This window comes from Musa acuminata, chromosome BXJ1-7, assembly GCF_036884655.1.
Source record: "Musa acuminata AAA Group cultivar baxijiao chromosome BXJ1-7, Cavendish_Baxijiao_AAA, whole genome shotgun sequence".
Classification (NCBI taxonomy): domain Eukaryota; kingdom Viridiplantae; phylum Streptophyta; class Magnoliopsida; order Zingiberales; family Musaceae; genus Musa; species Musa acuminata.
The window spans coordinates 38,784,315-38,799,265 of record NC_088333.1 but is presented as its reverse complement, the minus strand read 5'-3'; the positions used below and the strand labels follow the sequence as shown (position 1 = coordinate 38,799,265).

At 36.7% G+C, this 14,951-nt stretch overlaps 3 protein-coding genes across 8 annotated transcripts; 2 read left to right on the top strand and 1 right to left on the bottom strand.

Annotated features, from left to right (window-relative positions):
• The first annotated feature begins 583 nt into the window (after positions 1–583).
• LOC103992385 (AT-hook motif nuclear-localized protein 10) lies at positions 584–5,289 on the top strand. Of its 4 annotated transcripts, none has more exons than XM_009412060.3 (6): positions 584–769; positions 1,231–1,682; positions 2,302–2,354; positions 3,676–3,807; positions 4,099–4,263; positions 4,823–5,289. In XM_009412060.3, the coding sequence occupies exons 2-6, from the start codon at positions 1,295–1,297 to the stop codon at positions 4,967–4,969; spliced, it is 885 nt and encodes a 294-aa protein (XP_009410335.2). In that variant the 5' UTR covers positions 584–769; positions 1,231–1,294; the 3' UTR covers positions 4,970–5,289. The 4 variants fall into 4 exon arrangements, with proteins under 4 accessions (XP_009410335.2, XP_065048876.1, XP_018684233.2 ...); XM_065192804.1 differs by having other exon boundaries at positions 691–849; XM_018828688.2 differs by lacking the exon at positions 584–769 and adding an exon at positions 783–961 and having other exon boundaries at positions 4,102–4,263.
• A 415-nt stretch (positions 5,290–5,704) lies between these two features.
• On the bottom strand, positions 5,705–11,152 carry LOC135679268 (zinc finger CCCH domain-containing protein 31-like). The gene is made up of 3 exons (XM_065192802.1): positions 10,922–11,152; positions 10,067–10,127; positions 5,705–6,664 (listed from the first exon to the last, which is right to left on the bottom strand). The coding sequence occupies exons 1-3, from the start codon at positions 10,998–11,000 to the stop codon at positions 5,905–5,907; spliced, it is 900 nt and encodes a 299-aa protein (XP_065048874.1). The 5' UTR covers positions 11,001–11,152; the 3' UTR covers positions 5,705–5,904.
• Positions 11,153–12,408: 1,256 nt separating this feature from the next.
• LOC135679266 (uncharacterized) lies at positions 12,409–14,280 on the top strand. Of its 3 annotated transcripts, XM_065192799.1 has the most exons (3): positions 12,409–12,517; positions 12,703–12,757; positions 13,571–14,280. In XM_065192799.1, exon 3 carries the CDS (start codon positions 13,616–13,618, stop codon positions 14,009–14,011), a length of 396 nt encoding a protein of 131 aa, XP_065048871.1. In that variant the 5' UTR covers positions 12,409–12,517; positions 12,703–12,757; positions 13,571–13,615; the 3' UTR covers positions 14,012–14,280. The 3 variants fall into 3 exon arrangements, with proteins under 3 accessions (XP_065048871.1, XP_065048873.1, XP_065048872.1); XM_065192801.1 differs by lacking the exon at positions 12,703–12,757 and having other exon boundaries at positions 12,421–12,517; XM_065192800.1 differs by lacking the exons at positions 12,409–12,517; positions 12,703–12,757 and adding an exon at positions 12,771–13,289.
• Positions 14,281–14,951: the final 671 nt, after the last annotated feature.

The following is a 14,951-nucleotide window of genomic DNA, read 5'->3' as shown; positions in this document are numbered from 1 at the left end:
ATATATATATATATATATATATATATATATATATATATATATATATATATATATATATATATATATATATATATGTATGTGTGTGTGTACATATATGTATACACATATATACATATATTTACATACTTGTATATATGTATTTATATGTATATACATATGTAAGAAAAGAGTGATATAAAATTTTCCCATGGGCTATTTGTGAATATCCTGGTTATTTACCATATATAAAACGTTTTACTGATTTATTTTTATTTTGAGGGAGATCTCGTAATAATAATATATAGCATGTACTAATTACGGATTCAAAATAACATATTTTTAAAAAATCAAAGTCATATATTATCCTCGTGATATTTTTGAATATCTTGGTTAATTTACCAAATATAAAATATTCTTGGGAGGAGATCTTAGAATAACAATATATAATAAGGTAATAAATCGTGTCTTGGAATTAATTAATATATATATTTGAAAAATAAATCCACCAATAATACTACAAAAAAAAAATTGATACCAAAGTGGGGGGAGTGAGTGTCCGTTTATATGCCATATTACTAATTTTTGGAAAGCGATTTGGGGGTTTTCTTACTTGCCTATTGTAAAAACGCATGTATAATAAATACAAAATTTTCCAGTGAAGCACAGTGGTTTGCATGTGAAATCAAAAGGGAGAATTCTGAATTCTCCACTCCGCCCACAAATTTGTTGTCTTTCTCCGAAGCGGGGATTCTTCCGCAAGGTTTTCTAGGGTTTTCACCTCGCACCGCAGGTGCTTTCTTCTTCGCCTTCCCCGGTCCTCCCCTTTCGTACCAAAGAGGATTTTTGCGTGGATTCGGCCCACCGGATCTCGTAATTTATATTTTAATTTCTTTTCTAATTACCTGACATTAGGGGTCGGGATTTGTATTTTCTCTTACCTAAAGCCGGCCTTTTCTTTCATACCCGGCCGTCTACTGGTCCGGTTAGTGGTTTTGAGCCTTTGGTTTAGGGTTCTTATCGGCTTCCTCTTGTTAATTATATTTTGTTTCTTTTTAATTAGATATTCGAAGTATAAAACTACGATTTTGTTGTTTTCTTTTGTTTTCTTTTTAGGAAAAAGAATTGATTAAAATTCGAAGAATTTCCCCTTTTAATACCTGAAATTTATAATATAGTGTAAATTCGAGGTTTTTGATTAGAAGGGCATCATAAAAATCTGTTTTTTCTTTTATCTTTTTTGGCGGCAAGCAGTGATCTCTCTTCGTCGTCTACGGTTGGGATTGTAACAGTGGTAACACATCAAGCGTGTGGATCCATGGAAGCAAGGTTTCAGCCTCCTGTGTTCAATATAAAGGTTGTCGACGGCTCGAACGGGATTGCGGCATATGAATCTGTGCCGCTGGGCGGTGGTAGTGTTCCCTCACAGTACCAAGGAGCGGGCGGTGGCAGCAACGGCAGCGTCGGTGCTGGTGCTGGCACCGGAGAGCCATTCAAGAGGAAGCGTGGCCGGCCAAGGAAGTATGGTCCTGATGGTAAAGTGATCCTTGCGGTGAACCCAGTGTCCGCAGGTCCTGCAGCTCCTCCGACCACTGGAGCGTTCTCTGCTGCTGCTAATGCCGCAGCAACAGCTGCGGCAGAGGGCGTGAAGAAAGCGAGAGGCCGTCCACCGGGTTCAAGCAAGAAAAAGCAGTTAGAAGCTCTGGGTAATCTAGATTCTCACCCAATTGCAATTGGATTTCGTAGTCACATGCTTCTACTTATTCTTCCAACGAGGAATGAGTCTGATTCTGTTAGTAGATTGTTGCAAAGAATGAAATATCAGAAGTTGCTTTATGACCATTTGATAAATTATCAGAATAAAATAAATGATTGTTTACATAAGGCAAGGTTTGCTCCTTGCCATCTATCACTGCATGCTTTTAATGTGACACATCGTAAGCCGTAGTTCTTAGTTATATGTTGGTATTAATTTCTGGAATAGTTATAAGCCTCCCCATGATATGGTTCAACTTCAACTAAAGCTTCATGTGGTTCTTCCTTGGCAATTTGTGTCTATTTCTTATTGAATTTACAGATGTTTTTTTAGATATAACATGTTAATTGATTTAAAATTTGGGTTCTGTATACCATTTCTGTCATTCTCAATAAGATTATATTAAGCCTTTCTGTTATCATCGTTTGATTATTAATTTGCTCTTAGAAACTTTGTTTCATAATGACTTTCTTGTTGTCTGGATAACCTCTACTGGAATTGTTGTCTTTTGTAAATTTTTCATTGGCATCTTTAGCATTTTTTGTTCTTACAAGGACAACTGCTTGCAGGTTCAGCAGGGGCTGGATTTATTCCACATGTTATTACAGTTAAGATTGGAGAGGTACTTATTTTGTTTTGTTTTAATGGGACACCTTTACTCACAGCACTTTATTTATGGTAGAGACCACTTTATTTGAGTTCAGATCCTTGTTAAGCTAGAAAACTCATATTCTCACGGGAGAGATGCAAATTATGGTATACTGCCTTCTGGAGTCTTTGTGCATTGTTTTATTTCATTTGCTTACTATTCTTTGCTTTTTGAACTATAATATATTATTATTAGCAGTCATTAGTAAAAATCCAAAATTCAGCTTCTGCTTATCTGCATGCTATATGTTTACTATATCTTATATTGCATCACCCTTTTTTCTTGTAGCCCATAACTTTTTTGCATGCAATACCCAATTGTAGGTCAAGATGTAACAACTTGAACTTCATAGTCATATTTTGTTGGTAAAATTCTCATCCAGAGTTTTAATAGAGATGACTGATCAAGTGAATATCCATATATTGTCATCAAATAGATAGCTGGCATCTTATCTGAACCCATGTATGAGCTTTTCATTTATTTGGTGCTGAGTTAAATGCAACAATTAGATATTGATTTATCATTGCTTGTCACATATAATATAATCGCAATGCGAATCATTAGATCTGATCATTGCAATTTCAAGTAACCACGATCAAAGGGAGAGGAATATATGGATATACATGAAAAAACAGAAAGGAGGTTCTCTGCATTGAGAAATTAGGTAAAAGAAATAAATGGTATAAAATTGATTGTCCTAATCTGATTCTAATAAATGGCTCAATTAACAGAGACGCATAGCTCAATTAACTTATGACATCTCAATTCAAATATTCTGCAGAATGGAATCCGTACTTTAAATAGTCACTGTCACTTGTTTTATAGATTTACCCTGTGGGCTCTGCTACAGCTATCCAATTCTTGATGACTGGATCTATTTGGCGACCTACTTGTGAGATGCTCTTTCCTACAAATAAAGCCTTCACATACCTCACGACCTAATTCTGGAAGTCTGTTATGGTGCTTGTATAATGTCTAATGGCAAGGCCACCAACAGACACCCTGCATTCACTTTCTTTGTGCCATTTCTCATCAGATATATCTTTTACCATTCTATTTGATTTCCTGGATAGATCAACTGCACCCTGTTGGTATCTTCTGTGTGGATGATTTTCTCTTTTTGTCTTGGTTACTCTTCCTTTTGTTCTAAATAATCATTCTGATTACTCTTTCGAGAAAGAAGTCAGTCACAAGTTAGTTGGGATTAGGTTGCAGGTTGTATTGCATGTAGTTTTAAAATTTATGTTCAGCTTAGTCAATTCTAAACTGTAACTACCTGCTTGCTATATTTCAGGATGTATCAGCAAAGATAATGGCGTTCTCACAGCAAAGCACCCGTGCAGTTTGTATTCTGTCTGCCAATGGTGCAATTTCAAATGTGACTCTTCGTCAGGCTGCAACATCTGGTGGTACTGTAACATATGAGGTCTGATTTGGGAACTTGCCATCTGTATTTAAATTATCTTTGCAGGCTTAGATCTTTTTTTGCCACCAAGCTTTGTCTTCATAATTCGTGACACATTATAGCCAGTTTATCTGCTTTGATCTTTCATATTGCTATTGCTGATAGATCATCCTTGTTTTTGGTAATAATTTAATGATATCATATTATTATCTGCTTCAGTATACTGATGATCCGAGACATACGGATTCAATGAGTCTTCACAACTTTACCTATTTTTTGGTTTTTGTTTACATTTTCTTGAACCTTTAAAAGCAGGGGCGTTTTGAAATATTGTCACTATCTGGATCATTCCTGCTGTCTGAGAGTGGTGGGCAGCGCAGCCGAACCGGTGGTCTCAGTGTTTCATTGGCTGGTCCAGATGGTCATGTTTTAGGTGGTGGAGTGGAAGGGCTTTTGACAGCAGCCTCCCCTGTCCAGGTGATTCTTGTTTGAGATTCTTTAAGTGAATGGATCAGTTCTGACACATAATAGAGTGACTGTTTCAATGAATTGTTTTCTTTGTTATTTGTGGAAGTTCATCACCCTCTTATCTTCAAAACTTAGTATCGGAATATATAACCGAGATGTTCTCTACACAAAATTTTGAGGATTATTACCTGTTGTTCGGATTCTCACATCATTTACTATGATTAAACATATACAGCCCTTACAAAACTTAATACTCCTTGAGAGTTAAAAACTTTCATTGGTTTAAGTGATGAGTCAATGAACATCTTATTGTAAACCAAACTTATTGTTGAATTGTGCACAAGAACCAATGATGTTTCCAGTATAAGAATTGTGCATTTTCACCCAGCAGGTTTGTCTTAGCAATCTTTTTACGTGATACTGTTTGAAAGGATGTTATATTGCTGTTGAAAAAGGTCGCGATATCTTCTTTCAAGCGATTTTACCTATGTAGCTATTGAACTTGAGTATTTTGTCCAATTCTTCAACTCAGTGATCTGTTGGTATCACAAAGAATTGGTCATTGCAGATCATTGTGGGCAGCTTCACTGCTGAAGGGAAGAAGGAAGCTGAGCAGGCTCATGCTTCAGAGCCCGCTTCTGGCTCTGGAAAGCTTTTGATGCTAGGAGAAAACATCGGAACGACAAATCCACTCACCGGGAGCTACTCAGCTTGAGCATCACCATCTTCATCTTATCGTACGGATGAATACCAAAGTGGAGCTTGTCAAGCATGCTGTGAATAACCTTAGCATAGCTCTGTAACGTTACTAGTCATTAGTATGCAGTAAATCTGGAAGCCTTTGCATTCATCTCATCTTTATATCTCATGTATACTTAGTTTATGCTCAGGAAAAATATTTATGTCAAACCACCAGCCTTTGGGTTGGGGTTGTCATCTATCTGCTCTGTGTTTAATACAGGTTGTATACAAATGTTCTATGTATAGACATTACATAATTTATAATCCAATATTATTGAGCTCTTGTTTTGGCCATTTATGAGGTGACAATGTTGTTTCTCCTAAGAAGATGACGGTCATTTTTGGTTCTTCTGCCAACGCTTATAATTTCTCTATACTGATAATAATACGCTCATGAAGTCTTTATAATTCTATTTAAATCCTTTTCCAATTCAAATGTGAAATTAAATATGGATATTATATACTGATTGTCATACAAGTTCAAAGCTAATAATCATAAACAACAAGATGCCAACACAATGACAAGCTGCTATTAGTAGTTTAAAACCTTCTTCTCCATATCAAGATAGATTCAGTCTGATAATAGACCATGAGAAATCATAGTCAAGATAACAAGTATATGAAGGCAGAAAAGCTGTAGCAGCATCTCAGTAGACATTTAGTTAATACCAAACAGCTTTAGCAGGTCTATTCCAACAACTGAGCAAAATAGAAAAAAACCAGCTTCTTTAGAACTAAATGCTCTAAAGTTATGAGTACTACAGGTCTCTTAAGTCATTCTCTGCTATAGAACAACTACAGCACAGGAGGAAAACACTAACAAGGTGGTGGTGAGTCTGATCTCAATGCAAAGGCAACCAACAAGGGCTAATAGGAACCGTTTAAAAGAGAGATTTACTAGAGAGCATTTCACAGAACAGTCTTGCGCAGTTCACTCGCCCCGTGGGCGAAGTGGCATCGATCACCAAATGTGCACGAGCCTTTGGTAAAATTATCACATAGCTTTGTCTTGTAGTTACTGCCCAAAGCATTTGGGGCTCCTGCAGCAGAAGTCTTTGGTGGTAGCGACGTGGCAGAACTAACATTAACGATGAGTTCTCTCACCATGGAACTGGCATGTTTGATTTGATCAAATGTTCCCTCCAGCTCAATGTTCCTCAAGTTGGGGTCTGACTCATGCTCCCTTATTGCCAGCTTAACGCCTGTAATGCGGCAAATCTGCTTGGTGTTCATCCCACCCTTACCGATAATGGCACCTGCAAGAGAAGCATCAACACTAATTTTTGCTGTGGCTGAGGCACCAAAGCTTGTTGCAGCAGCAAGGCCAGTCGGCTGAGGCGGTTCCATGTTGGCTGCAAATCTTCCACCCATTGAGGGTGCCATATGGCCATCATGGGATGGAATAATAGGTTTTCCAAGCTCCCATTCCCCATGTGCAAAATGGCACTTCTCCCCAAATTTGCAACCATCAGCAGTATTATACTTGTTGCACATGCGCGTCTTTACGGCAGAAGAGGGCAGACCATTGGGGATTGTTGAAGGAGGCATAAGATTTCTGGCAGCAGCGACTGTCGGGTTGCCCAAATTGGTCATCTGTGAAACAGCAGCAATGCCTCCAGGTACATAGTGCAGGAAATGACACCCTTCACCAAATGGGCACCCAGCAGTGCTGCATCACGTAAAAGTTTTGATGAAAATATATTCTACTTGGACAGGGACCAATGCTATTTAAGTAAAGAAACAAGAAACAGAAGAGCTGGCGTGTTACATAAAGACAACACACAAGTAAAGATACTAAAACACTATCACAATTCCAGGTAAATCTCATCATTAAAAAATCAACTCAGGCAGTTTAAGGCCAGTTCCAACTTCTGACACGATCATGATTGTTAACAATATACAAAAGTAGATAAAATAATTTCTTGAGATGTTAATCAGAACACCTTTCAAAATACATACTCATCATTGGCATTTAAAAGGTCATAATGAAATATAAGTATATCACAATCATGAAAAATATGGATTACACATGACATAGTTACTATACATGAAAAAAGCAATGTTATACTTACTACACATTACAATCAATGAAGGATGCAAGCATCATTAGAAAACAAAAGCAGCAACATTTACAAAATCAACTATGGAGAAGCAGCAGGCAGCTGGGAGCCAAAGATTTCTTTTTTATTTTAATTTCATGCCTTTTATTTCTAAATCACAATGACAATTCAAGAGATCTCATCTGGCTATCCATAGCTGATCCCAAAATAGAGGCTATTCTTCAAACTGAAGAAATGGAGACCAATAAAGAACACGTGCATGTCAAAGATAAACAAGAACAACAAAACATCAAAGTTAACAATCCACTTGAGGTCAGTTCGTGGATCCTCTTTTGCCACTGAGCTCTATACAAATCAATATCCTTAGTTAAAAACTAAGGATGGCTGTACTCATTTGACCTAGTATTCTATCTTATTTTTGTTTAAAAAATCCCAAGTTAAAAACAAAACACGTTTCAAATTTATAAACAAAAAACCTACAGAGAGAACACATGCTTGGAGTCAGGTAAAGAACTACCAAGGTTTTATACAAGCAAGAGTGAAGTAACAACCTCTTTGAAGGGGAAATGAAATCAACCTCAATGGATATATTCCTAGATCGGAAATTTATTCCTTTTAACAAATAATCAGAACAATATATTTTCAATACAATACTAACCATAAAGTCTTTGTTTCATCTAAAATCACCTCTCAGTCCTCTTATTTTTTTAATAATTCATGACTCATGGAATGGTGTCACGATTAGTAAATAAATGGCATAGGTTATCCTTAGCATTATCAAATCATCTAGGACAAACAGTGAAAAAGCCCTATGGCATTGACTTCATCTATCACAAAATGGACAGCATAAGCAATAATTCATTTTCATTCCAAACGTACTATTAGATTAATGCTTAATTTAAAAGGGTATATCCAATTAATGAACACAAAACCCATTGTCTACCTCAGCGGTTTATTTCTGATAGTACCACTATTGGATTTCTAAATATTTTCCTTTAGATATTTCTAACTGAAAGCTCATCCCCTACTGAATGGTTTAGGTAATGAAGATTTAGTACAAAAGCATAGACCTTAATAAATAGCCATATATTCTCAAATTTCCTCTTCCTGCACATTTTTATGGTTCTTTGATATGCAATACACCTAGCTAGTTACCAAGGTTAACAACCAAACAAATAAAAGGGATGAAACTTAGTCAGATGGGCTAAGAAAATATACATTTATTTTAACATCAAATCAAACACAACTTTAAGTGGACAAATACAGTATCAAGCATCTGACATGAGGTCAATCTAAGTACCTGATGCAACATGAACAGTAATATAATTTTCAAGAATGCACATGAAACTATAACTTGTTATAGATTATGATATTCATCTTGGTGTTGTATAAATGCATAATATCAAAAGATGAGTCTAAGTAATATGCAAATACAAAAAAGTCAACCATGTGATGTTCTTAGAGTATCTTTTCCTAAACAGTAATAATGATAATATCAAACTCCAAGTTCAACCCAACGTCTAATAACTACAAAGTGACACTTGGAGTACTTCTACATATATAAGACAGATGTGTGTCCATGGCACCCTCGTGCATCAAGCAATATTCTAGCTACTTGTACATTCAGACAATAAACTGAATGACATTGTTTGTTTACAGGTTTTTTGCAACACTTGTAGATGAGAAACATCTGAGAGTTGAAAGATCATGACTTGATGACGCGGTCAATGCTTGGGCAGCTGGTTCTATTGAATCTTTACTTATTTTTAGCATATGTAAATTGAACATAGATGTAATATTCAAAATCGTAAATTGAGACTAACGTCACGTGACAACGTTGAATAAAATAATACAAAAATAAAAACCAAATATATGTATTGGTATTGTGCTATCAATATTGATGATGGCACTTGGTTGGACTAGTAAATACAGGTTGTTCCATAGCAGAAAAACTGGAGTTTAAAGTTGCCTGCAGGTGGCAGCCATGAACCAGGAGTACAAGCATGTATCACAATTTTCTTGCTAATTATTTTATCATTCGAAATGATTTTCTTACAAACGTCTGTTAACAATAGCAACAATTTTCTTACAAACTTATCTTACCCCACAATTGTCTTACAAAATTATCTTAACAATAACAACGATCTTCTTACAAACTTATCTTACCATTCTTACTTAAAGTGCTCTTACTTAAAGGTACCAGCTTCAACAAATGACCATCTTAAAGTAGGGAAACTTGCGACAATTCAAAACATAAAATTACTTCTGTTGCAAACCAGAAAATTACACAGATACCAAATGAAAATGCAAATGAGATGCTGAACGACAAAGCTTCAAGGAACAGTAACCATTATAAATAGCAAGTATTAGTCCCTGTGATATAACATAAGAGACAAGGTTGTAAGAAACCAGCTTTATTCCTCTGCGCATCTAAAATATGATATGGAACATTCTCACCTTCAAATCTGTAATACCTTGCAAACTTTTAGCTTTGTTATAAGTATAAAAAAAAAGCTATTTGAGTATGATACACATTATTGAAACAATTTTAATTGGTTAACTTTTACAATGGAAATCCCTAAAACCTCCCTCCGCCCAGATGGAAGTTTGATATGCATCATATAAATCTGTTATGAAACAGAAGATTAGGCACAACAATGTATTTTAAAGAAACAATTAATAATATCTTCATTACAGTAGGTATTCTTCAAGGTTTCATTGAAGCAGTGAAGTCTTCATGTCTCGTGCACCTCCACAAATACCCTATTTATACTTTTCAATAAGCTTCTTAGGTTGGTTTTACCAGCAGGGCCTGTGCCACAGCTTAGACATCTGATTCATTAGCTTTGATAAAGTTATAATAACCTGTAATGACAGCTAGCATGACCAATTCATTAGCCTTAACAAATTACACAATATGAAATTATCAACCAAATTTGCTGGTTAACTAAGATATAATGATTAAAAAAAGTTCATCTTGAAATTTATCCTGAACAGTTTAGAATTAGAACCTGAAAAACTTGGTGCATGGCTTCGATTTGCTTCCTAGACCAGATGGATTCGAGTCCGTTTCTGTAGCATAACATTAATTATGTGTTCTCAGTTAAAATTTCAGTGATCAGTTATCTTCATGCTTCTGACATATCTGAATTATATTATCAATCACAAATCAGGAATCTTGTAGTCATTAAAAAAGATAATTTTGTGAATATTGATGTAGTGATTTCGGAATTTCAAATGGCTGCATTTGGTAAAAATAGCAACAGAAGCATAGAAATATGGATTGAGAAGTATGTGTGATTGTTGCAGTGTAATCAGATTTATGACTCCAGAAAGCAACGAGAATATACTAGTGACCTGCAGTAGTAATACCAAAATAATTTCTAGTTTATAGTGTGTCTTCAATGATGGTATCCTAACTAGCTTACAATGTGAACAAAAAAGACTCATATGAGCTTCAACAAACGCTCCCACTAGAAGAGCTTCTTTTTAATGTACATGATCAACCAAAACATCTGAACAATCAAATTGGAAGATTTGCTGATCATGAGGATTCAGCATACATAGATCAACTGAGTATCATTCTTACCGTATGACAATGATTCATCAATCTACAATTAAGGCAACAAGCAGATGGAAAACATAGGAACATCTGATAGACATTCCCCAAGTAAAGCTATAGTCTGAAAACAATAGCATCACAGCATATTCGCTTTTGGATCCACCTCTACGGTACGAGATTAACACCACCGAGCAACAAGCAAGCCAACAGAAGGGGGCCCTAGATCACAGTTAGATCCGGACCAACTAGGTGGATCTAGCAAGATTCCTACACGAGCTAAGCAGAAAACCTCAACTTGGCGTACCTCTGATCCGCTTCGGACCGGTGGCGCCGCTGCCCCCGTTGGTGGTTCCGTCCGCCCTCGCCCTCTTGCGTGCGTCCATGGCGACAGTAACTTCCGCGGACCGAAGGATTGCGGAAGATAAGGGGCTGAATAAAACCCTAGATCGGGAGCGGAGGCGAGGGAAGGGGAGCGCGCGAGAGAGACAGAGGCGCAGCAAAAACCCTAGCTTGCCCGACAAGAGCTGGCAAACAATGAATAAAAAGGAGGTTGGAGGAGATGCAGCAGTGGGTGCGGACGTCAACCGTGTGATTCCAATCTAGTGCGTTGTGGTGGCGACGATCCCGCGAGGCAAAACAACCCTAAGAACCCACTCAGTCACCCACCCGTGCCTTGAATGGACAGCTGATGGGGCCCGTGCGACTCTCGATCGGTGTAAAAATTGTGGGTACCTCAAGACTTTGTTATTTGGTATCTGGCCTGAGCAAATGATCTGTTCGCAATGACTAAACTGCCCCTCTCACGAGCGTCCGCATCATTGAATCCAGCTCGAAGGGGTCGTGTGGCGCGCACGTGACTTCTGATGGACGTGGCTTGGAGGATCTAACCACTGGATTTGATTTGGGATTCAAACAAGTGCGTGTATCTGAATTTTTTATTTTTATTTTTATTTTTTACTATAAAAAATAAATGGTGAAGACAAGTTTTAATTATAGGATAATTTTTTTAAGACTATTAATACCTTCAAAATTTTTGTTGGTAATCAACCTTTAACCTTCTTTTCCACTCTGCCTTATTGTGGTTAGCTAATTAAGTTAAGCATCATTGATGGTAAAAAAGCTACATGAAATCTTAAAACGGATTCACTGAATCATATGTAGATTTTCTACTTACATGGTAACGTTTTCCCGATTTGCAATCAGAGAAAGAGCCTAAATATAGAACATATCAGTAATATATATTGACTGTAACCAGAAAATAAGAGTGGAAATTTATTAGCCCAATCAGGATATATCATCAATCTGATCAAATGCAGAAGATTCGGATCAGATATTTTGCAAAAGAAGACAGTCTGAGAACAAATCTTTTACCCATTTATCTTGCTAATGAGGACAAGTGTTAAGTCCAGAAAAATAAATCAAAGTGGCAAGAAAAAGAGATATAATATCTTTGTTATTCTCACCAACCCTATAGAGAAAATAATGTTAAGGTAACTCAAGGAAAAAGAAGGTTTGTGTGTTTCTTACTCTCACCAACCAGCCCAAAAGTTGCTGATTTGGTGAGCAGAATCCACTTGATCTGGTCCACCCATCATAGTACAATTAGGACACTTCTGCTCACTGATCACTTCCCTGGGTTTTCTTGTCTCATGGACTGGTAAAAGGCTTTATTTGATCATGTATTTTTCCTGTGTTCTACTGAGTTAGATGTTTTCAGCATGTTACAAAGTTAGATGCCATATAATTAATCGTAAGGATAGTTGATATAATATGTATATCTGGTTATACATGTGTGTATATATTGGGCTGAGAAGGAAAGGAGATACTTTCTTCTCTCTTCACTTCTATGCCTTCGTTGGTGGCCTGCAGCAGCATCCTCTGCTCATATGTTGGCTCAGAGGTTTATCTTTCAGTGAAACTTTTCTTCTTCTTGAAGTCTAGTCCTGGTTCTTTCTTTTATGATGCAAGGCTTGACTGATTCATCCAGTGATCAGAATCTGAACCATTAATTCTTGCCCATTTCTTCTTCCTCTTCTTCATCTGAGTTAAAAATCCGATCTTGTTGGGTTGTTTCTCACTTACCAGGTTGGGGCGGATGGGATTTCGGTGGTCGAAGAAGATGCGCTTCTGTTCCTGTAAGGTCAGTTGTGAAAACTGTAAGCTGTGGCAAATCTTCTCGTCCTCAGACGTCTTTCTTGCTTCTGTTTTGGGATTTGATATCGTAAAGATCGTTTCTTTTCTTGGGGTTTCTTCAAATTATTGAGATCTCGATTCAGCCCGAGTGTCTCTGCGTTTCCCCCAAAATTACAGATCATGCACTCTATGCAATATTGAGGACCGACCCGAGTGATTCTCGTGGGCTCTCTTGAAGGTCGAGTGTTCTTCAAAAGGATAATCTTTGGTCGTTCTTTGATCAAGAAAACAACTTCTTTTTTAGGAGACGGAGATCCTTTCTGTTCCTTTCTTTTTTTGGAGGTGTGCTGCCGGCAACATCTGAACCCTCATTGTTAGCTTTTCTTGGATCTAATCATTCATGCAATCTTGTCGTCTTGAAAGATCTTTCTCGGCTAATATGTAGTCTTTCCAGAAAAAACATTTGTTGTTTCGAGAAGTTGCATGCTCAATATTTGTGTCTTGCTGCGCAATCTTGAGCACATTCCAAGATCATTTTGGTAAACAAAATACCTTCAGCTCACTTATCTTTCCAATATTATTTTAGCTTAGTATACAAGGTTCTCGATTGGTGTAGTACCTAATAATGAATCATTCCTGTTACTCACCTTTATGCTGAATCATTTAGCAGTTTATGGTATTGGATTTCTTCGTCTAATTTATGTATTTAGCCCTTCAAAGTTTAAGCCTTTTAGAGCATTGCATTGTAGATATGAAGTCAATTATGAAATTGCAGCATTTGGAACTAATTATTCTCAATAATGTTTCCTATATTTGCCAGTGTATGTGAGTGTTCAAGTTGTTTCGGTTGCTTATTTGTGGGTTAATGGGAAGAGGCAGAGGAAAGGGGAAGAAATTGACAGCAGTTGCAAGTCATGAGGATCTGGATAATGATGGTGAAGAACCCCTTCCTGCATATAAAAGAAGGGGAAGGCTGCAGAAAACCCTGAAGGATAACATAGATGAAGATGATACTGAAAAGAATGAAGAAGGGACAGATGATACGAAGGTTACAGTGACAAGCAAAGAGCTCAATGGTTCGATGGGGCAAAAAGGGAAGAAGAGGAAGAGGTACTCTCAAGTAAAAGAAAATCCTGATTTAGTTTCAGAGGAGAATGGCGATGAACTGAAACCAAAAACTGAAGAGTTAACCAGGTCCAATGGTTTTCGACACAATGGAAGCCGGCGGAAGAGCAAGCCTCGACGGGCTGCTGAGGCATAAATCATGTTCAAACCGACATTTTAATTTGCTATCTCGCTACCATTACAAAACCAGACATGGTGAACACCTCAAGTCCTTATCAGTTCACCTTTTTTTTTTCAGTCGCTTTGTTTCTCCTCTCCTTTGTTTTTCACAAGTGAACCATATAGGAAGCTAGGGACTAGATCATACTGCTTCCTGATCTTTGTGGATGTCCAAACGGTGTAAAAAATATCCTTTAACTTTCATTTTCATTTTCAATGCAGAGCTTTGAGCACATCATTATCTTATCTGTTTCTCAATAACATTTAGTACTGATATTTCATGCGACATCCAAATAATTCTTCTTTATAAATTTTGTTATCTTGATTTCTTTGAGTTGCAGTTATTTGTGATTCTTATTTGTTAAAATATCGTAAGAAGAAAATTTAGCTGGGTGCATTTTTCAGTTTTGTTTCTGTTACTATATTTATCATATTGCTCAATATTTTGAGTTTATCAATTATTTATTTTGTGTCAAGAGACTTTTGTTTATATATTTGTGCCTTTGAACAATCATTGCGATTGAAACTTGAAGTTCTTGAGAGATTGGTTCCATTTGTATCTTCTTCCATTTTCTTTGGTTGTGAGTTTGTATGCAATTGGGTGAATCATGGAAGAAAACTAACGGCAATATGTGTTACAAATATTTGATGGTATTCAAAATTTCCAGCTTCACAGGTGGTAACTGTCGTTAATTGTTTGAATTTTGCAATCATTTGTTGCATTTTATATACACTACTTTTGTTTATTGGTTTTCATATCGAATTTTCTTCCTCTCCATGATTCATGGCAGTACGTGTTACAATCTTTGGTGCTAATAATTTCGTTCCAGCTTCGCAGATGGTGACCCTCTCTAATTATTTTAATTTGGCAATCATTTGTTGCATTTGATGTTCATGGTACATTTGAATTTGAAATT